General features: G+C 38.7%; 1 protein-coding gene across 5 annotated transcripts in view; it reads right to left on the bottom strand.

Annotated features, from left to right (window-relative positions):
* mgat5b (alpha-1,6-mannosylglycoprotein 6-beta-N-acetylglucosaminyltransferase B) overlaps positions 1-23812 on the bottom strand; it is a 77347-nt gene that overhangs the window by 51697 nt on the left and 1838 nt on the right. For 2 of the 5 annotated variants that reach the window (XM_085352245.1, XM_085352243.1), the window contains exons 3-6: positions 10989-11133; positions 4541-4650; positions 3174-3180; positions 2372-2441 (exon numbers count right to left, since the gene is read on the bottom strand). In XM_085352245.1, coding sequence (XP_085208371.1) covers positions 2372-2441; positions 3174-3180; positions 4541-4650; positions 10989-11133 — 332 coding nt within the window. Of the gene's footprint in view, positions 1-2371; positions 2446-3144; positions 3148-3173; positions 3181-4540; positions 4651-10988; positions 11134-23812 lie in introns of all 5 variants that reach the window. The other 3 variants (XM_085352244.1, XM_085352246.1, XM_085352242.1) reach the window with 2 other exon arrangements.

Here is a 23812-nt window from a genome sequence, read left to right as displayed (position 1 = left end):
CCTGCACACAGTATATTTGTGTCATCTGCAAATATTACAAACTTTAAAATCTCCGATACTCTGCAGATATCATTTAAGTACATAATAAACATTTTTGGACCCAGTACTGAACCTTGAGGTACTCCACAAGCTATATCCATCAAATTAGATTTATATTCATTTATTTGTACATATTGTTGCCTATTCCCTACATAGCTTTTTAACCATTCCAAAACCACTCCCCTAAACCCGTACTTTTCCAGTTTTTTTAATAGAATTTCATGATTAACAGTATCAAACGCCTTCTTTAGATCTAAGAAAACTCCGAGCGCATACCTCTTATTATCCATACATTCCGTTATCTTTTCCATTAAATCTATCAGTGCCAAAGCTGTTGATCTGTTGTTTCTGAACCCATACTGACTATCTGTCATTAATTCATATTTTTCCACAAAACTGTCAAATCTTTTTATGAAGAGTTTTTCCAGTATCTTAGAGAACTGGGAGAGTATTGACACTGGTCTATAGTTTGTAAAATGATGTCTTTCACCGGTTTTGTAAATGGGAATAACTTTAGAAACTTTCATTTTTTGTGGAAAAACTCCTTTTTGAAACGACAAGTTGAATATATATTTTAATGGTTTTACGATACCATCAATAACTGTCTTTACCGTTACCATATCAATATCATTCCAGTCTGTACTGGTTTTGTTCTTAAGTCCTCTAACCATGTCATAAATCTCTTTCTCTTCCACTGCTCTTAAAAACATTGAGCTACTATTCCTTTCAATATTTTCACCAGTGTCCCTTTCTATTCCATCAACCTTTATTTCTTCTGCCAGTTTTGGCCCTATGTTTACGAAGAATTCATTAAAGCCATTTACTATCTCCTCCATGTTATTAATACTTCTTGTCCCTTCTATAAAGTACCCAGGGTAATCATTATTCCTTGATTCATTTTTGATTATTCTGTTTAATACATTCCATATATCTCTTGTGTTATCTTTATTGTGTTCTAACCTTTTAATGTAATACTCTCTTTTACAGGATCTCATTATATTAGTTAATTTATTTTTGTAAGTTTTATACTTCATTTCAGTTTCTATTGTTCTCTTTTTTATGAATTCTCGATATAAGGTATTCTTTTTTTTGCTGGCATTTTGTAGTCAGAACAAAGAATTTACACCAGGAGCTTCGTGGCATGGATTTTCCTGGCTGAGGAGATCCTCCAGGTGGTCTAGTACTTTTGTCACATAGTCTATATTAAATACATCCATATGGCATATTACTGATGATGGATGAAGGTCTGCTTAATACATACAAATAACTATTTTCTCTGTATACATGTCTGGTACACAGCTATACTAGCACACTTCGTTGCGACAGCAGTATACTGAACAAGCTTAGTTTTTTCATAAAGCACAATGACTTTTTCTTTTATTTACCCAAGCTGTTTTTATTAAACAGTATTTTTTTCCCAAACTGCAATTATGAAACTCTGTTTACTCATCTGTTTTTATAGTCTGCTTTTCTTTGTTTTGATTAGTAAGTGCAGTCCATTGCTTAGACAACCCAGTTTTCTGCTAAGAGCCTTTAGCCTTCACGTGGCCAAATGGGGTTTTTTATAGCTTTTTTTTTTCTTTCTTTTTTTTTTTACATATTGTGATGTTTTCAGTCATAAAAAATGTTTCCTACTTTGAGTTTTTAAATTGAGGTCTCCTGTGCCTTTCATTTCCCCCCCCCACACTTTCTTTAACAAAAACTGTTGTAGTGAAGAAAATGGAAAGAAGTGGTTGTTAATGAAAACAGCTCATTGTAACTTATATATTTATGTATGTTTAATCATAAAATCTTTTAAATATTAAAGATCTACAAGTATTTAAAGTACAACGAAGCATATAAGTATCAATTATGATCGCTATTGTATTACAAAGCCACAGGTTTTATAAATTTTGCTGGTAAAACAATATAAGCACACTATAAAATACATTTCACACAAACTTCAAATACCTTAAATTTTAAAGTGTATTTTTTTTTCCCAGTATTATATAAGCAAAGACATTTTGTTTTTATAATTCGTATTCTTAACTCCTTTTGGCATAAATGGGTTGTAAACCATAATTATAGTAGAACATCTTAGAATATCTATCTATCATAGAGGAAATCTATATGTGTGTTATAGCTTTAAATAGAGCCATTAAATAAAAGGTCTCTGTAGTGTTCTATAGGACCTCACTTTAGACACTAAAATACCTCGGCCGCTTGAAGGTTAAACATTCCCTTATCTTATTAGAGCAGATTTATATTGGCTTGCACCAAGGTGAAACGCCACAACACGACAAATGGATGATTGCTCTCTGCGTTTGGACTTAAGTGAGATATAAAGACTTACATCCATCTTACTGGGGCAGTCTGGATAACGGGGATCTTTAGGAATCTCACACTGTCCGAATGCTCCGTCCCTAACTGGAGAAAAGAAAAAAAAAGCAGGGTATTTATCAATGCTTAAACACACTCTGACAAAAGACTACACGCATTAGACACAAGCATTAATCAACAAAGAAAAGCTGCATTGTTGAGATTTTTTTTTTTTTCCACGCTGTATATTGCTACACAAAGCCTAACACATATACTAGGGGTTTTTACTGTCATTGGCACAGCTGTATAAAAATCTAGCTATGCAGTCAATTTTATTTATATAGAGCCAAGTGGCCTCAAAGTGCTTGATATTGTAAGGTAACGACCTCACAATAATAGACAGAAAACCCCAACAATCAAAAGTCTCCCTATGAGCAAGCACTTGGTGACCGCGGGAAGGAAAACCTCCTTTTTAACAGGAAGAAACCTCCAGCAGAATCAAGGTCAAGGAGTAGCAGCCATCTGCTGCGACTGTTTACATTTACAATAAGAGTCCTGAAGCGTTCACTGTATTTGAGCATGCTACAGTAATAGGACGCCGCCATTGTAGCAAGTCAGTTTGTGAAATTTTGTCACTCCAAGATTTTCCACAACAGCTGAAAGTGGTATTATTATTGGAAATCACAGAGACTCAGACACAAAGTGGCAGACCAGGTAAAGTTACAGAGCAGGGAGGTCGAGTTCTGAGGCTCATAGTGCGTAAAAGTCATCGCCTTCTGCTGATTCAAAAACCCCAGAACTTGAAACCTACTCGAGCATTAACGTCAGCACAAAACCTGAGCACTGGGAGGTTCATGGCACCATTTTCCATGGCTGAGCAGCTCATGTAGGTGTAATGTGTAGGTGGCCCAGTTCTTTTGTCCATATAGTGTAGGAGGATAAGAGAAACATGATGGTAATGTCCAACCAAAATTTCGACTGTTTTCAGTCAACCAAAGTAAAATCTTTATATTTCTTTCAAGTGTTTTTAGAAATCCTGTCAATATATTAGATTTAAAAAAAAAAAAAAAGATTTTATATAGCTGCACAAAGCCCAGCTACATTGAAATGAGGATAAGACTAGCACATGATCTATAGTCTACAGTCTTTCCTCTGGGCTTCAAGTCTGTTTATTTTTTGTATTAAAACATACTGTAAATTCTCCAGCCCTTGGGATGAACGGAGATAAATTAGAGAGAAAGGCAGATAACAGACAAGCTCCTGTAAAAGCTCATATTCCCCTGCTAAATGGCTAAATCTCTTCATCGGCCAGCTCACTGGATTTACTATAGATAGATTGCATTAGTGTGATTCATAAAAATTGGAATCCGCCCCCACCACAATCCTGCTTCCCTTTTCCCCTCTTGCCCCTTCCTGTTGCATTGAGTATCTCTCCCCTTCCTCTTTCCCGTCTAAAATCCCAGCACTAGTAAGCCTAATTAAAAAAAAAAAGAAGTTGCAGCTCCTCCACCAGCACCTACCGAGCATCAAAGAGCAGAATGGATGACAAATAATTGCCAGCTACTCTTACTGATTAGCATGATAACAACAGAGCTCTCACAAAGAAAAGTGCCACTGCCATTCAGCTGTAACCAAAAGTAACTAGATCAGCCCCACTTGAGTGATAGCGCCCATTATGTCAACAGAAAAATGATCTGGCGTATTTTAATCGGACGTCGTGTTGAATTGTTTTCAGTCAAGTGCAAGGTGGGGGTACAGAGGAGGAACTGAGCCGTGCATCAAATCACGCTGATTTCTATTCTTTTCCCAATAAAGTAACTGAGAATGAAGGGTAATAAAGAAAGCTTGGCAAGACCCGGATCCCATTAACGAGGCAGCAATTCATCTTTGTGATTTAGATGTCCTGCAGTTGTGTAGTTTTGATATTGCATGTTTGGATTGCTATTCTCCAGGGTAATGTTCTGTGAATAATGTCTATCATGTTCAATATGACCAACAAGCGAGTGGATGTTAGACATAAATTGTGCAGCAAAGTGCTAAACTGGATCCAAACTTGACAGTTTGGCTTATAGTATGTGGGCAGCAGGAAAGGAGTCTCTGGGATTGGATGGATTGGAGATTGACGGGAAGATTCATCAGAAGGGCTGTATTTGTTTTCTTCGTGTGTGTGTGTGTGTGTTTGTGTGTGCATTTTAAATCATACCTCTGTTATAGGCCATGCTGCGCTGCAGGATCTGCTCCACTCTAACTGCCATGTCTGACATGTTCTGGGCTATGGCCTGAATTCGCTCCACTAGACCAATGGGCTGGATCCTAATCAAGCATATGAAACACAAAAACACACACAAACACTTTGTAAAGACCCGAAATATCTTAAATGTGAACCACAAATAGGCTTGTCAATGAAACACAGCGCTATATTTCTGTAACAGCTTCCTTCCATTCAGTTTGTTGTTTTCTCACTCTTCACAGTAAGCGTGAACCAGAAGAAGAAATGTTAATTATCTAGATCTTGAGGCGTGAAATCAAAAAAGCTTTTAAAACACTGACAGATAATTTATTTGCTGAGATAATATAGTAACTCTGCATATTAAAGCGGGTCTGTTGGGGAAATAAAAACAGAAGGCAATTAGGTTGTTAGCAAATGTGTTTCACTCCAATTGGCCTCTGTGGCCTAAAAGCTGCTGGAGAAAGGATCAGGAACCAATATTTACAATGGAGAAGACGATGCATTGGATGAACTAAAGAACAACTAGGATGAAGACAAAAGAAGAGTCCGAAATCAGCAACATTATGCAATATCACAATTTTAAGTTGCCATTTCGTAGCATGCCAGAAAACAAGCAAAACTAAATACATAAAAAAAATAACAGGGGAGTATCAGGAACTTTTCAACATCCAGGATCTTTCATTTCAACACAGAGGCTACAAAAATATGAAAAAGAAATTCTTTCACAGAATTCATTGCTCTATGAAAAACTAGGTTGGTTGGAAGGAGAAAGCCTGTCATCTCTAAGAAGAACATGGTAGCACACTTTAGGTTTGCAAATTTGCATTTCAGCCAGCTGTAAGCCTTCTTGAATAACATCCTTTGTACAGACATAACCTCATATCAGCTGTCAAGCAGAGAAAGACTGCAAAAGAAAAGAATGAGGGTGTTGCAATGGCCCGGTTAAAATCCAGACCTGAACCTGAAAAAAAAAAAAAAAACTAAATACCAAAGTAAGTTTACAAAAATATAAACTTACTCACCTTGGGGATGCCCCCATTAATTGTTAAAGAATTTGTGTGATGAATTATAAAATACTCTTGTAAGAAACCCCAGTACGCCTCAGCATAAAAATCAATGAGTTTCTGCTGGTATTTGAAAAAAACACTTTTTTAAAGATGTCTAAAATTCATAGGTAGTTATGTACTGTTTGTATGAGCATTCGGTAAGTTGTTATAAACCTGTGTATACATTTCTATAAATTGTGATACATGTTACTAACATTTGCAGCTCAGACATTAATTATTTTGATTTTTAGCTGATGTATAAATCATTTTATTAAAAAAAATGTCAGATGTCGTAATCTGCAATGTCCCCTGAATTATGTTTTATAATCTCTTATCCAACCAACTATATGAAAACCCAAAGGTATACAGAATTTAATACACAAAGGAAATCCTCAGGTCTATGTTTACAAGAATAAGTGTAAAATCTTTAAATGTTGTTTTTTTTTTCCTAAGCATCCACTTTCATCCCCTCACTATGCGAGTCGTTTTCTTTGCAAGAGTTTGAAGTGCACCCAGATTGTCTCCTGGTCTTGCTACTAGAAAACTTTGGAACAGAAAGACTTTTATACACATGGTTAACACCTTAAACAAGTTTGTTTTAAAACTTTTTCACCACATTTCCCAACCTGCAGAACACACAGTTATTTATTGTTCATGCCCTTCAGGAGTACAAACCCTGAAAGGTCTGCAGCCTGTCTTTGATGTCGTTTAGTGGCACTTAATTCAAAGTTTATGTTTAATGCAGGAAGAAATAAAAGTCTAGTTCAACTTATTTTTAAATGGCAAAAAGATGGCACACAAACTCCCTTACATCAAAACCATGAAAACAGCTCAAGGGACTGAAATTGAATCGGTTACAACATAAATATTTAGGCATCATTATAGATCTGAATTTCGTATTTAAAATTCACACTGAAAAGCTTGTGTTCAAGCTGAAACTTAAATGAAGTTTCTTTCTTTGGAATAAATTTAGTTCATCTCTCCAGGCGAGGAAATACTTGATTTCTGCAACGTTTCTTTCCCAGTATTTCTTGGATTACAGTGACCTATTCTTTCTGAATGCATCTGATCAGTGTCTACCATTGTGCTTTATGTTTTATTACTGAATGTGGAAATTACATGACAGTCTCTCTGTATGCCCACAGACTTTTTACCAATTGCTTTTTAAATCATCCCTTTCTGCTTGGGCTGGCGTTTTCTTATCTGTGTACATGTGCATATAAATACATAACCGGTGCAGCCAACACTCTCAAAGTCAGAACACCAGTTGGAAAAAGGGCCTTTAATTATCCTTCACCTTTTAAATGGAATAATCTAAAGAAGGACCCGAAATTGTTAGGCCTGGTTACTATGGGAAGACTGTAGTTCTCCTGTTCAATGTGATTGCTCTTATCATATATGCTCTAGACCAGTGTTTAATAACGCTCTTGGAGCCATGGCACATTGTTCACATTAGAAAAATCATATGGCACACCACCAAACAAAAATGTCACAAAAAACATATTGATAAGTTTTCTCCGTGCACCAGGTACAGCGGAATTGGTTCGGTTTGTTCCAAGCGCACCATTTTTTGCTTTTTTAATGACCACTTTTTTGATGGACTGTTGGGCGTTCATCTGGGTCCGAATTCTCTCCAGGACCCAGGTCAGATTGACTACTTTTTCTCTTCAAATATTTATCTATTACTATTACGCGCACCATCATCTCACAGCATGACTATTATTTCTTCTTCATCTTCTTCTGTTTTACTAACAGTTGGTAACCCATCTCACCAGCTGGGCCCACGTTGTCATTTTAGGTTCAGGAGCATTTTTAGTAGATAAAGGCGAATGGCTTAATCAAGAAATGAGCTGCGGTTAGGGTGTGGGGGTGTGTGTTTGGAGGCGTGGTCCTGCTCCTGGAATTTAGATCATTTACCTCCAATTAATTAGAGCAGGTAGTTGTACTGCCCTCTAGTGGAAGAGAATGTAATTGTACTTCGCATTACTCACGCCGATCGCTTACAGCACTAATCAGGTGGAGCCAGACAATCTTCCATGGCACTCCTGATCATTTCTCACGCACACCTACGTGCTGCGGCACAGCGGTTGGGAAACACTGCTCTAAAAGATGTGTTCACTCACTTGTAATGTATGTCAGGTACATTTGAATGCATTGTGTATTTGTAAAACAAACCACGGTCTTCCATTAAACTTAAGGAAGTAGTTCTGTTGTAGTAATTAACCAAATCAGTTTTCTTAAAAAATACACAAAACACAAAAATAATTCTCCTGATATCTTGCTGGATATTATCTTGCAAGTATAACCATACACAACTAAAAACTAAATAATCCTTTAAGCTTAAATACTCAATTTCAGACATCACCTGAAAACAGCATTACCTGGCTATTTTCTCTGGTTATACATGCAAGTGAGTAAGTAATACGCATTTGTGGCTGAAATAAGTGTTATGTAAGGTAACGCAATGATCCTGCCAAACCATTTGTTTCCCATAAGTATTTAGACAATGACGTGTGTGTGTGTACAACTTTGCCTCTGTACACCACCACAGTGGATTTTAAATGAAATATTCATGATGTGTCTAAAGTGCAGAGTTTCAGTTTTAATTCAAGCTGTTTAGCAGAAGTGTCACATTTAGTTTTTAATTTTATACTGAAGATCTTGATTGTCTAATTAAATCCACTGTGGTGTACAGAGGCTAAATTACAAAAATATCTCACTGTCCCAAAACATGTGGATTAAACTGTAACTAGAAAAGAGGACATAAGTTAGATCTGTATCCTCTTGATTGATTAACCAAATTAGCAAATAACAGCTTCAGCATAGCATTTCGTAGCATTACAATCTGTGTAATAGTGCTGATGCTGTGGAGAAGAACAGTTTTTTCCCCCCACTTATTTACACTTTCTACTTCAGATATGCCCTGTGTGTCCAAAGAAAAGTAGTTAGATAATAAGATTACAGGTTGCTATTACTAGATTTGCCTTGCAGGGTGAGTTTTCACAAGAGTAAATATTTTCTGTTTGCAGCTGCTGGTGAACACTATTAAAACGGTTAAAGGCGATCCTTTGCGGCCTGATCCTCGTCTCTGCACGGCTCAACACATTGCTTCATAAACATCTGACATGGAAAGACTAAGAGAAAAGTACATCGTGACCTTAAACTTTTGCACATCACCACACAACTTGGTTGCTGCTTGCGTTGTAACCAACCAACATTCATTAGTGGAACCACTTTATTGCAGTGTATCATTGCTGTTTTACATGACACTTAAATGAATTATTCAAATGAGCACTTGTGTTATATAGTAGTATTTCTGGAATTTATATTGCTCGTTAAACAGCTCTGAATATGTAAACCCGCAGAAACTCGCAAAAACAAATGAAACAGTGGTCCAGGGCCAGATGCAGATCGAGCAGAAAAAGTCTGATTTCATTTAGGCAGCATTTATTATTTTGTGTGTATGCACGTGTGTGTGTCAGGGGAAAGCAATCATACTGTGCTTATATGCATAACTTAACATAATTCTAAAACCCAATCTCATTCCACTTCAGTCCATACAGAGCCAGCACCCAAGAATACAGGCCATTTACCATTTACCAAGAAGCAAGTGGCAGCCAAATATCTTTTTCTATCCCTTAAGTTGCAACAGGGCAGCACAGATTAATTAGCGGTCACACAGATATACAATCCGGTCGTTAAGTGATGACGTGATGAATCCTACTTCCGGGCCTAAAGTAGTCTGCGTTTAATATGGCTTTTGTGTTGTTAACATGTTTAATGTTTTGTATTTTCTTCTATTTAATCTCAAAAAGCTCCTAAAACAGTCAGTGATCACTGTTGACCTCCCTCGGCTTTTATTACCGCTAATCATTTATTTAAGCTCAGTTTTTAAAACCTTAGGATGGAACTACAGCCCAGCCCATGCAGCAGTATATGAATGACTAACCTCGTATTGTGGATGGATTATCTCAGTTGTTCTCCTGGCTGAAGTTTGGTCCTTTTACAGCATCCTGCCATGCGATTACATTTGTTCCTGACCACCGAGAACACTCACATTAACTTTTATCGAGTGGAAAAAAAGTTAGCTTGTTTATATTATGCTAACATAGCTGTGTCGCTAGCACATCATTATTAAATACCAGCTAGCCAAACTTCAGTAACCCTACAAACGTCACTGCTGTTTAGCTTTCTGTCTTCCTTTATGTTGGAAGTGATAACAGAGCTGTACGTTTTAATTTGTTTCCAAAACCCGACAGTCAGGACATGCTATATTGTATTTAGATAGAAGCTAGCGAGCTAACTCCCTGCTAACTTCTAATTCCGTTAAATGTCATAAATTCCGTTTTCATGGATGCCTGGATGTTAAACTCAATTGTTACACCTGGTAGAGCAGAACGCTGATCATTTTATTAAAGATGAAAGAGTTTAGACAGTTTTTCAACTCTCAGTAATGTCATAGTGATCGTTTGATATATGGACCTGCAGCGGAGTTTAGGCCCAGACACGGCTAGTGACGTCAGACTTAACGACCGGATTGAGCACAGGAGTCACACGCACAGCCTCTCATTGTGCAAACATACATTGGTTGTTTCACACAGAAGCATCTATATTTCCATCAATCTCGGAGTGTAAAAGGCTATCAGCTGGTGAAGAGCAAGAGGACAGCTTAATTACTTTCACAGCATTATACTAGGTGAGCAAATTTTTTCTTGCTGGGAGATTTCACGCTAACCTCAAGTGTGAACTTTTACCCAATATGTATCAGCATTTGTGGTTGGTTTTGAAACTATTTGCCCTTTGTCACCGTAACATTTCCAGTTTAGTCCCTGAGAGGCCAATTAAATGATTGTTAGAACTGTGAGACTGAGGGTGTATTCAGGGAGCATTCTGCAGTGGAAACTAAACTGTAACATAGAAATATAAATATGTGGAGCTTTAGCCAGTAAATATTTTCCCATCACACTTGTGAAATCAGGGTTCAGGTTAGGTGAGGCACTATACGTCTGCCTTCATTCATTAAATGCAGATCGAATCGGTTACACAGTGAACAAGCCATACTGTAAACAGAAAATGTTCCTGCAGATCTCTAGAGATCATCAGAAGTGAATTCTGAGAGGAAAGAGTTCCTGTCTATGACGAAGACACAGAGATGATGGACATGATATCTAACAGGGGAACTAATAATAAATGCACCAAAAGGAGGAAGCTTGGAAGCTTCCTATCCTTAAACCTGGAGCAAGTGCAGGCATAAGAAAAGGTCAGTTGCCAAGGAAACCACAGAACACACAACTCTAGCTTGGCATCATATATATGTCTATATACATGTATACACATATACACATATCGAAATGCAAGCCAGTGCTATACTGTACCTGTCCAGTGCCGAGCTCAGCTCATCCAGCCTGTGGGTGTCAGTTGTGTTGCCCAGTTTTGACAGAACATCCATCCTCTTCATTATTACCTCCAGCATGTCACAGATTTTTCTCAGCACCCCACGAGACTCTTGACCACCAAGTACTAAAATAAAACAAAACAAAAAAATAGAGACAGATAAATACTATGTGACTAATAACACCTCAAAAAAAATCAGAAAGATGGCACAGAGAAGATGAGGAAATCAAAAGCAAGAGGATAAGGCACAAGAATTTATTGAAATAACACAGAAGTCATTCAGGTGTAAACTGCTGCCTCCTTTAGAGGTAACTACGGCAGACCCTCTGCCTCCATCTCACCACATCTCTAGCATCCTCCTCTGGTCAAGCCAAACCTCTACATGTCCTCCTTCAATACGTCTATGAACCTTGTTTGTGGTCTTTTTCCTCCTGCCTTGCAGCTCCATGTTCACCATCATTTGTTCAGTTTACCCACTATCCCTCCTGTGGACATACCCAAACATGTCAGCCTTGCCTCTCTAACTTTGTCTCCTTTATCTCAACCAGAGCTGTCCCTCAGATGTACTCATTGCTAATCGTGTCCGGTCACTCTCAATGAAAATGTTAACATCTTGAACTCTCCTGGGTCAACAAATTACCCCTGAAACTCCAATCTTCCTTCATCCTTCTTTACCTCTCGTGTGCACCATCCTTTGCTTTGGATGTTTGACCACATGTAGATAAACACATCCACCTTCACTTCATCTGCTCCTGGTATCTTCACTGTTAAACCAGTCTCCCTCTCATGTACACAAATGTATTCTGTCTTGCTTCTACTGACTTTTCTTTCTTTTTGTCTCCAGAGCATACCTCCACCTCTTCAGCCTCTTTTGCTCCCTATTCATGGATTCTCAAAGAGCCTGTCTTACTATATTACTTATGATATTACTTTAATTCATTACCCAGTTTACTCTGGTTTACCTTTAACATCATCTCAGTCAATTTTCTATGTACTTTCATCCCCCATAACTAAAGCCAGCTGCTCACTGGGAACCAGCACACCCAGCAAAACAAAGGAATGGTCAAATTAGACTCTCAGTGTTGGACTTGTTTTGGCGCTTAGTTCAGATTATTAATGACCTGACTGGTGGTAACCCAGAAGGGTGCAGTTTACAAATACCCAGTCAATTAACAGGCTTGCAGAAACAGACAACCAGGTCAAAGCAGAATGCTGAGCCAAGGTCCTGACCCTTTGCTGTTTGCTTCAGTCACACTAAGCCCAACGTCAAGTATTCATTTTAAAATGTAAATGCACGAATTACCAAGAAAACACAAATAGCTCGGCGTGCCTCAGGCGGTAGGTCTTAAGTCGCTTTTGATGAGAAAAAAAATTGAAGAACCGAGAAAAAGAGTGCAACTCTTGGGACTTTGGAGTGAATTTGTAGCCTGAATTCCTGAAAAAAAGAAAACATCCGAAACCAACAATAGCCTCATATTGTTCTCAGAGAGTGAAAATCAAACCTCACCTTTGAGCGTTCCCTCATCAATTGCACATCAATTGCATTAGGCTTTGGAAACTGCAATGTGTGCAGGCTGCACTTCCCTTGTCAGGGTTCATTTATCACGGGGCAGGGAAAAGTCACCTTTCACATAAAATAAATAAATAAACTGCATTACATCTCCAGTAAATAAAATAAGGAGAGGGGAGGAAAAACTCAACTTCTTCTGCTGTTTGTGAGAGTATGTGTGCCCCCCCCCAAAAAGGAGTGCCTCTCAAAAAAGGTTCACAGAAATGTTGCACTGATATACTTTCCTTCACTGCCTGTGTTTTGTTCTTTGGCTGAGGCTTTTCTATTATCCTCAGTCAAACTGGCCTAAAGACGTCTCCTTTTGAATAATTCAGTAGTTAGACAACAAATTTTTTATTCTACGGGCAGAAAGAAAGAGAATAAATGAATTCCCTTTAAGATTTGGAGCATTATAGCAGCAGTTTAATACTATACTTTTATAAAACACTGAACCAGGATTTTAGTGGGTTTTTTTTAAAAGAAGATTAGAAAGAAGAAAGCTAGTGTATTATCATGTTGTCCAAACTGTAGCATGTAAGGCCACATAAATAAACGTCTATTTGAAAATTGCAACCACTACTTAAAACCATCTATTAAAAACAAAAAACAAAAAGGAAAGTCTGTTTCTTAATAAGGGGGATTCAGACTCCTTGCTAGGTTCAGATGATCCCCTATCAGTTGCCGTCTGCTCGCTGCAGTAAATCTAAACAAAGCCCCTGGGCTAAAGTGTGGGAAGAATTCACATTTTTCCACAATAATGATCCAGCTCTCACACGTTGTGCAAGTAAATCACTATTACTGAGACTGTGCCCCACCCGCCACCCCCACCTTTCCTGCACAGTGCATTTTTAGCACTAAACCTTATATATGTTTGCAATCAACTGCTCATCAGATAGCCTTTTGCTCCCGTTTTCTGTCGTCTCTTGGGAAACATTAGCTAATGTGTTATTTCCCATGCAGATCTGAGTGCACCGACAGCGGTGCAGCAGGAGTTGATAGTGTATCTACGTGCTAATGTAGCGCCTCCTCTGTGTCATTCCTCATCAGCTGGTTAATAAAAGGCACATTTAACGACAGCTAATCTCCTTTAAAGGCTCAATTTCAGAAGTGCCACAGCACAATCAATATTCTGAACAAATTCCAGTTAGGTCACCATCTTTACTGTAGCCTGCTGTGTCCAAAGCACTTGCTGACCGGCTATAAACAACTGCCTTCCAATACACCCACAGGCTCCGTGTAGAAGTTCAATACCACAGTTTTTACCCAGCCTGTCCGCCCAATATACAGCATCTTTTTATCTTTGTAGCTGTGGCCCTCGGTGTTTTCCCCCATTCTTTCCCCATCACTTGATCCACAATCATACACAGTTTTCTCATCAGCACCGCGAAATGTGTTAGGCCGCGTCTGTGCCCTCTGGCCATAGTTCTTCGGCAAATTGTTTATGTGCCATCCAAGCCTCAGTGTTTGAGTCTACAATTGCAAACTTTGCTTTTACCCTACATGTCCAGCCTTCAAGTCAGTGGCATTTAAAGCTCGTCCTCTGGGCTTTTTCACAAGCATTTCTGCTGGGCCAAGAAAATGTTGGTATGTTTGGAAAATGGCTGTGAGTGTGTGAAGCCTAAGTTGTTTACAGAGAGTTGTTTACTGATTTTAATACCACCTCAATGTTGAAATCATAAAATTCATACAAATCATGTGTGTTCATTTTAGTTGCAGACATAAAAACAAAAAACAAAAACAAAGAGCCCTGCACTCTTTGGCATAATAGCATAAAAAAAATAAGTAGGACATGTCACGCTCATGTACAGCCCACACCATGCTTTCTGTCTGATTGCTGTTGCCTTCTGCAACCCTCTGGGCAACTTTAACAGAGTCCCAGTCTTCACATTTTCCCCCCGTATTTGACATGGCTGCAAAAACTGCTCTTTTAAGAGAAATACTTACATAATAAATTAATTAAAGAACACTGCTTTAATGAGCTCGATAAGTAAGGACAATAAAGCACAAAGAGACACGTAGCAAGTGGCCCCCACGTGTGCCTGGAGAAAAACTATCAGCAGGTTTCCGTGGGGATGACACGGGCACTTCATATAATTCTATGTAAATTAATATTTGAGACAGAGCCTATCCCAGCTGTCACTGGGCGACGGGTTACCAATCCATCACAGGAGAAATACCACAATTTATGCTCACATTCACACCTAGAGCCAGTTTAATATCACCAGTTAACCTAACATTCATGTCTTTGAAATGTGGGAAGAAGCCGAAATACCCAGGGAGAATCCACACAGGCACAGAAAGAACATGCAAAACTCCCACAAAGACTTATTGAAAGGTTAATATAATGGCCCATACATGTGGTTACCCGGCTAGGAGTAATTGCAGTGTAGAGTAAAATGCTTTAAAGATCATTTATTGATGGTGATTTATTTATTATTTATGCATGTTGTCATATTATATACATGTACTACTTCAGCCGTGTACACCGTTTTGAAAGAAGGAGCAGTGTGCAGATGCTACTTAAAGGGAAAGATGGTGTTTTAACTTTAGCCTACTGATAGATAAAGCTAGAAGGACTCTGCAATGCACCTGCTTCCTCTGAATTATATAAATGTTCTGGAGTCTATACCACACAATAAAAATAGCTGTGAAATGACTATTGTTGTAATTAGGCACTACATACAAGAAAAAGCTGAAAAGACTTTGTATTTTATTACTTAATTTCCAAAAATATGTATTCAATATAAAGAAACGAACTGCAATGATGGAAAACACGTCAGGGAAAAGGTCAAGCCTTGTTTGTTTGCAAGAGCAAGTCTGCTTAAATCAGCAACAAATTTGTAAGTGGGAACAAAAGAGTGCGGAGGCAGACCAGGAAAGGCCAGCAGCAGGTTAGACTGCATGACTGTGAGCAGAAACAGCAGCTTGGATCCCATCTTCAGTGTGAAGACATGGATATCATGATACCATCATTAGATTGATAAATACATTCACTTTGGTTTTAGCTCATCAAAAACATTACAAAAGTCTTAAGCCACTCCCATTTCTTTACATTTTGCCTCCAGACTTTGTACTTTTTAAAAAAAAAATGTTCTCGAGCAATAGTTCTTCTCTGAAGGTCTTTCAAGGTTTTTCTTTGCAAATTGCTGCTTTTTTGCTCACTTGCCTTATATATTGTATTTCTATGCATTTTACATTTTTCAGTAAATCATTGCATTTCTTATGTTCCTAGCAAAATGTAAATAAATGAGGAGTGTTTCAAGACTTTTGCATCTTTTAATCTTGTTATTGAAGATGAAGGCTGGGTTGGTAAAACTAGGTAATAAAGTGATGGGTAGTTTACTATTAACATATGCAACATGACAAATAAATGAGAAGAATTTCCTTTTCTCTGAAAAAAAAATATAGTGGGTTTAGGAATCATGTTTTAGGTCATACCACCCACCTGTACATTGTAGATCAATGAGAATCATTGATACAGCTTGAAATATTAAAAAGAGAATAAATCTGTGTGGGTACAGAGGAAGAGCAGTACAGCAGAAATGCTCAAAGAGTACCAGAGCTAAAGCTGAAGCTGCAAAACATGCGAAGATAGAGTTGAAGATTTGTCATTAAAAAAAAAGTTTAAATTGTGTCAAAACAGTAATAGACCAGCATTATACTATTGCATTGTTAGGTGATTAATGTAGAAGCATAAAAGGGACATTGGCAGCACTCTGAGGTCGCTTTAGTTGGAGTGATTTTAATTGCTTTGTGTACTGACATACAGTTAGACCAGTGAGTATTTGTACAATGACATTTGTTGTAGTTTTGGTTTTTTACAGATTGGATTTTTCAATCAATGTGACTAAAGTGCAAAGTTTCAGCTTTAATTTAAGTACTGTATTAACAGGTTCAGAATTACAGACATTTATACACAGTCCCCCATTTTCAGAGGATTTATTGGGCAAACCTAGATCATTTTACATAATAGGACTGTTTAAAATACTTGACAGCCTAAAATCTAACAAAGAACCCTTGCACATAATAAAGTGCTGCGTTTCCTCCCTTGAGATGCTCTACTAGACCTTTACTGCAACCACCTTCAGCTGCTGCTTGTTTGTGAGTCTCTCTGCCTTCAGTTTTGTATTTAATGACTAAGAAGCATGCTCTATAGCCTGAGATCAGCTGACTGACTTGACCATTGAAGAATATCTCATTATTTACCTTGAGAAACTCCCGGGTTGCTTTTGCAGTATGCTTTGGCTCATTATCTAATTGCACTGTGAAGTGTTGTTCAGTCAGTTTTGCAGCATTTGGCTGAATCTGAGCAGAGACTGTAGCTCTGCAGACTTCACAGTTCATCCTGCTACTTCTATCAGCAGTCACATCATCAATAAACACTAGTGACTCATTTCCGCTGGCAGCCATACTTGCCCGTGCTGTACCATTACCTCCACCATGACTGACAGATGATTTTGCATGCTTTGGATCATGACTTGTTCCTTCTCCATACTTTTCCCTCCCCGTCATTCTGGTTCAAAGATAGGGTTGTTGCCTCTCGCTTTAACTGTGCGGTCTCTTTTAAATGTTTTGTGGCAAAGTCTAATCTGCCCTTCCTCTTCTTGAGTGTAACCAGTGGTTTGCACTTTGTTATATCCCCTCTGTATTTACATTCAAGAAGGTGTCTCTCAGTTCTAGACTTTGACACCTTCCTTCTTTTCTGAGAGTGTTAATGACTTGTTTAGATGTTGTGAAGTTGTTTTTCTTAACAATGGAAATAATTCTGTCATCATGCACTTTAGCTGTCTTCTGTTGTCTTCACAGCCTTTTGGTGTTGCTAAGCTCATCAGTGCATTCATCCTTTTTTAAATAATTAACCAAATTGCTGATTTGGCTACTCCTATTTTTTCCCCATCTCCCTGACTGGATTAGTTTGGGTTTCAGCCTAATGACCTCCCTCGCTTCCACTGAACAGCTACCAAGTGTAAGTTCAACACTTGGAATCACTTCCAAATCTTTTATGTGTTTGATTCGAATGAAATAATGCTAGAGCAGGAGCACCACCGTTCAACTGCTTTTTTTTTAAGCTTTCAAAATGTATAAATACATAATTTCTAAGTTAAGAATAAGTTAAGAATATAAGATTTAAGAATAAAGCCCAACTGATGTTGGGTTTTTGTCAGGTTAAAATAAAAGATTTAAAGATTTTGTTATCTATATACAGTATATGCTAAAAATCAAACAAATTCAAACTATCAACCAAACTATCGATTGCAGCAGTGTTTAAAGTCTGACTTTTACTCAATAATTTATTCTTTTTCCCCATTAGCACCACAGAAAGCTAAATAAATAAATCCAATCTTCCCTGCTATCCACTCTGGCTGGCAAGGTTTCTCCGTGAGGGAGATTAGAGCTGAACCTCTCCACCTCACCTGTCACCAGGATAAAAATCATACATTCCCTCCTGCTCTGAACTCAGACATGCTCAGCTAACCCTCCCCCCGTCCTCACGCTGCAGATTCAAATATTCATTACAGAAAAGGCTGATTGAGATTGAGTTGCTCTCTGCTTTTTGGCACATGTGAGGGAGCTGCCAGATCCAGAAGCTATTAGAGCAGAAAACCTTTGTCACTTATCCTGCGTGCAGCTCCAACCTCTTATTATGCCCGACAGCCTGGAAAAATGGAAACAACCTGCACTATTTTTTAAAAACACGACTCCCTCTAACTTCAATTAAAACCTTAATCTTCTATCCACAGTGTGCAGATAAACCAACACATTTAGTCCTACGCATGATGATTTTTGGATTACACCGCACGGTGCGAAACACGGAATTTCCACCTTTATCAATTTGCAAATGTGAAAATATATTTTAATTGGATGTTTGATTTTTATGATTTTTATTCAGAGCAGCAGCACATAGGTTGCTAATTTACAGCTTGTAGATATTTAGTTTTTTGTTCCTTGCACTTCAGCACATTTTGAAAAAGAAGTGGAGACTTCTCAGCGGTTTATGTTAATATTGAAAGAACTATGTGTGAGATATAGCCCTTTTAACACAATATATCTAAAGGTTATTGGTGGCAGTAAAGAATTTTACTATTTTGTGGAAAATCCTGTATCTTCAATGAAGTCTGGGAGCTCTTTGTATCTCCCCCTATAATCTCTGAGACCTTCAGCAGAGCAAGCTCCAGCTTTGCTTGCTGTGAAGTCTCACAGCCCAAATCTCCAGCAGATAAGGTGACTGGCTCGGTCAGACATCCTGAAAAGCTCTTTGGATGCATAGGTTGTTGGTTTAGGATTTCTGTTGTCCCGCTGAGTGATAAAATTTGCTCCTTCAACTCTGTCAGTTTTCTGAAGATAAGCTTAAAGAATCCTCCTGTACACAGATCTGCATTGATCCTGAAGCTTGTGTCAGCAGTGTGCCAGTGCCATTGGCAGCCATTTAAGATCCATGCTAGATCCTATCCACGTTCGGCAGATGGGATGGGATCTGTTGGCTCTTTTGGGTCATGGCCACCCCCAGTGCTTTCCTCTTTTTGTTTGCGTTTTGTTTCTTCAGACTTTGATTTTCTATAAGTGAAGTCACTGGGGTTTGAGCTTGCACTGTGGTAACCGCCTTTTTCCATCTCTTCTATATTAGTTTCCCTTACACATGACCAAATGTTTATGCATTGTACTGAAAAGCATCTGAACCCGAATCTAAATAACAACTCTTAACTTTCACTCAAACTCACTCTTTTGTGCATGAACTGACATTCCAGTAACAACCTGCTGCTTATGAACCATTTGGTAAGCATGTCTCCAGGTATGTTTGGACTTCCCAGGAAAGAGGTTCATCCCACAAGCGGCTCTTTGAATAATTTTTCTAATTCTACTCCAATTAAAGCTGATCCTTAAAAACTCTAGTGCAGTCTCCAGTATATTATTTTAAATTGAATGTGCTTAGGCAAAGACCTTGGAAAAAAAATGTGTTTATGTCTGTGGGGAGAAAAATTACGGATTATTATAAGAAAGCTGCATGGTGGTGAATTGTTTTGTACTCGTGCCTCAGGGCCTGAAGGATCAAAGTTAAAACCTTTCTGGATTCATGTTGGAGTCTTCTAGTTTCCTCACAGTCCAAATTCTTGAACATTAAATTAACTGGTAACCTGTATAGTGTGTACAACAACTCTTCGCTTTCACTCCACCCTGTTTTTTAAACCCTGTTCCCAGACAAGGGAACACACTGAGCTTCTCTAATAGCTCCCAGATTGGATAATAAGCAGCCAGGCTGTGTTCAGTTGCTGCAGGGAAATTAGAAGCCCCGTAGTAAGGTCATATCATTCTGAAATGGTTCAGTTGAGTAGGGATAGCCAATCGTGATACAAATATGAATACACTGGAGGACATGTGACAAATGTTTCCCATCACTACATCATGACTCCGAGATTGGTCCTTATCAAATAAATTAGGGCAATTAAGATAATTAGTCTAACTGCCAAATTATTCGAAGTGAATAATTACAACAACAAAAACATGACCAACCAGCAAATAAATTCTGTATCTTAGGGCAATTTTTTTTCTTCACTTGCAGTTTTTCTTCAGTTATGTGTTGCGGATCATTCTGCAGTCACCGCAATGCATCAGGTTGTTCTGATTCTACCTTTAATTTTGGAAAAATGTATTGTGATAGCGTCATGTGATTACCTTCTCAAAATGGTTAAAAATATACCAACTGGAGCTGGTGTGTGCAACTGCTTTTGTCAAGGGGTCACATGAGAAACTGGGACTGTTGTGGAGGTCTGCACCAGCTCACAACTGGGACTGTTGCGGAAGGTAACAGTTTTGGTTTCTCATATGATGCTAGTGAGCTGGGACCTTAAGAACTGGGACTTTGCTACTTTAGGAGTGGATGACTAATTTTCCCAAGTGGCCACTTGAGAAAATTAATCACCCACCCCTGGACGAGATGGACCTACTATTAAAAACAAAATCAATTACACTTGAATTTCCCAAATTCACTTTCTGAAACGTACATTTCTAAAGCTCAGTTTACTAAGAAACATACTGTGTGCCTGCACAGCGTCTCCACTTATTTTCCAAGAAGGAAGAGTAGTACTTTTATCCTCTTTCATGCTTTCACTGCCTACTATTCTGCATGAACATATTTCCTGTTTTTGCACAGACACAAAAATACATGGAAGCAAAGGGATACAACAAGAATAGAAAGTGAACTTCCTGACCCAGTTTGCAGCTCACGTAAGTGACAATACTTGATCAGTATCCTCTCCACCCAAAAAAAGCCATTGAAATCAACCAGCCTACCATAATAATTTCATCTAGCATAGGACTCAGTATGGTGTAAGAGCATATTGCTTGTGTGAAATCCATTGCTTCTTTTTTTGCTCTATTTTGACTTTACAAGCACAGATATATTCTGTGGCCACACTCCAATGGAAGCAATTATTTTACTGCTACTAATTTGCAGAAAGTTGTAATCAAAAGTGTTGTACTTATATTTCCCTATAGGTCACAATTAATTAGCTAACATGTACACACAAAATTCAACAGTCCAGTCAACTTAACCACTTAAAACTAATAAATAACAGTTTTCTTTATAGTTCACAGCAAAAACATTGCATGAGTATTATCTCCGCCTAAATCTGTCTATTGTAATACCAAAAAACAAGGGAGGGGGGGGAAATAGCATGCAATAAATCAGCCACAATACACCCTGATGACAATTCTTTAAATAAAAGATGCTCAGCACCAGAAAGCTGTAAATAACAATCTGAGAAAGCATGTTAGCGGTTGAATCTAGCCACAAACTGTCACAAACAGCAATCAGTGTCTGCATTGTCATATCCGCCTCACAATGCAAGCCAAAAAATAAAAATCTGCTTTTTTTTCCTCTTCACCAGGTGAAAGTGTGAATGATGAGCAGTCATCTTTTATCCACACCTCTTCTTTGTCAGGCACAGATCCAGACAGTCACCTGCACAATCATTTCCCATTTCTTCTCAATTGCTGGTGAAGCTCCAGCAGTAGAAAACTTGGGTTTATTTTATTCATAGTACCAATACACACACGGTGGAGGGACAGTGCTTCGATTTCAAGCACATTATCAAACTTTTTATTCAAAAATTTAAAAAAAACAAACTCGCATTTTCAGCTTTGCTAGACGTGCAGATGCCACACCCTTGCTTTGCTATGATCGATGTCAGAAAAGGCTCATTTTCATCCATCACGTAGTGAAGATCGCTGATCCATGAAATAAAAAAAGTTCCATCAGTGTCTGTGAAAGGATGGCAGTAAACAAGGTGCCGAACAACACTCCCCGCACACCTGCTGCCCTGCTGTAACTCAGCACTTTATGAGGCTAAAGCAGCTTGTAAGCAGCTGATTGTTATTCATTATTATCTTATTTCCTTTTGTATGACTTTATTATTCTTTTAGGAGCAATTTCTGCAAAACTGTTTAATATTCACTCATTAATTAATATTCATTAAATTCAAATTCACAGGATGCAGGAAAAGCAGTTAAAAAAAAACAACTCAGGTAATGGAGCTTGCATGTAAGAATGAAGAGCACATTAACATCCGAACCATTTCGTCTTGCTCTGAACTGGGTAAAAACCTGAAACCGCGCTAGGCCCATTTCTCTCTTTATGGCTAAACTGCATCAAGACCCCCGTGGCAAAAGGACACACTGTGAAGGTGGTCTTCAAAGAGCTTATTAGAAAGCTACGGTACGCCTCTGGAGCCTTTAAGATATCTAGGATCAAACGCCTCCGTCTTTCATGCACCCCACTCTGGAAGAAATGGTCTCCCTCTGACCACCCCCTTTCCCCCCCTTACTTTTTCCACATCATTAGTTTCCCCTATTTTCAAAGGGAAGTAATGAAGGAAGTGCATGCACTTTAAATCTGGATAGAGCTTTGCATCCCAGTACATTTCTCCGTCTCTGGCAGAGCCACAAAAAACAACAAAAAAAAAAAAAAAAAAAAGAGCCAAGAGAATGATAGAAATGTAGAGGCAGGGGAGAGAAACAGAAGGTAGCAACCCAGTAATTACATATTTTTTTCCACACCTTTTGCTCTTCAGGCAGTTATTGTCATTCACAAGATGAGCAGTAAACAGAGCTGCGGTTCCTGTCAGCACAGCCTGGCCATTTTCATCGATACAAAAGTACTGTGGGCGTTACGGTGCTTCTACTCTTTTTACGAAATGATCACAAAGAAATTGAAAAGAGCTACAATGTGGGGTCCGATGCATCCAGCCTTTGCTCTTGCAGCTCTCCAGAGCATCCCGTGCAAAGGCTCGATGGGTGCGATAGCTACAGTAATCGCCTTCGAGGTGCCGCTCCACTGAGTAACTCATCCCAACTTAATTTATTATGCTAACTCCTGGTCCACTAATCCTCACTCCCAAGCAGGCACATGTGCATAAACACACAAATGCACATGGAGAATGAGCCTTTACATGGTTGGGCTCTCCCTGGTTAGCAGCGTTTAATGAGCCGGAGGCCTCATGGCTTCCCTTGACTGCAGCCTGTGAGCGATTAATTAATCAGACAGCTCTCCTGTCTTACACTCCCTCCTTTCTGGCTTCCTCACCTTGAACCACTTCTCTGTATACCCTTTCATAAACGGGTGCTATCCCTAAAATTATCACCCATGATCACACCTGATACAACATTCCCATCTACACTACAGAATTACACAGATTTTTTTTCCTGGTCTGAGAATTATTAGTTTTAATAACCAAGACGTTTCTAGTACTAATTCAGTCGGCAACATCTTTACAGCTTGCACGCACAAAAACCACACAACGGTGTGCCCTTTACTCACCGACCCAGAGCCAAACTGCATTCTTCAGCAGAGATTAAATTCATGCCGTTGTCTACTTTACATAGGAATGAATTGGCATCAGTGTGGTGTGTTGCTAACACAAACTGGTAACAACTGGCGTCCTTGGATGGGTGGCAGTGGATAGGGAGCATTGCTTCTTCTAATGCCAGCTGGTCTCTGTCACAGAGGATGACACACAGTGTCAACATTGTGCCAAGCGGTGATAAAAAGGTGAGAGACACAAAGTCCAAAAAGCTAACAATGACTCTCCCAAATGGCTTGTGCTGTAGTGGTTTGTATGCAGAGGCACATAGCACAAACACAGAGGACGTGCCCTGAAAGATAACCGGTTTCTCTGAGGGATGGCTGCGCATAGTTCGGATTTCTTTCTGGAGTGGAATTCATTTGAGGGATCTCTGTGAAGTGAAGCCTTTGTTGGTATT

This window comes from Diplotaxodon limnothrissa, linkage group LG4, assembly GCF_057381915.1.
Source record: "Diplotaxodon limnothrissa isolate DT_005_m linkage group LG4, D_limnothrissa_male_GT1.1, whole genome shotgun sequence".
Classification (NCBI taxonomy): Eukaryota; Metazoa; Chordata; class Actinopteri; order Cichliformes; family Cichlidae; genus Diplotaxodon; species Diplotaxodon limnothrissa.
Note: the sequence above shows the minus strand (reverse complement) of the source record. Positions and strands in the feature narration are given on the sequence as shown.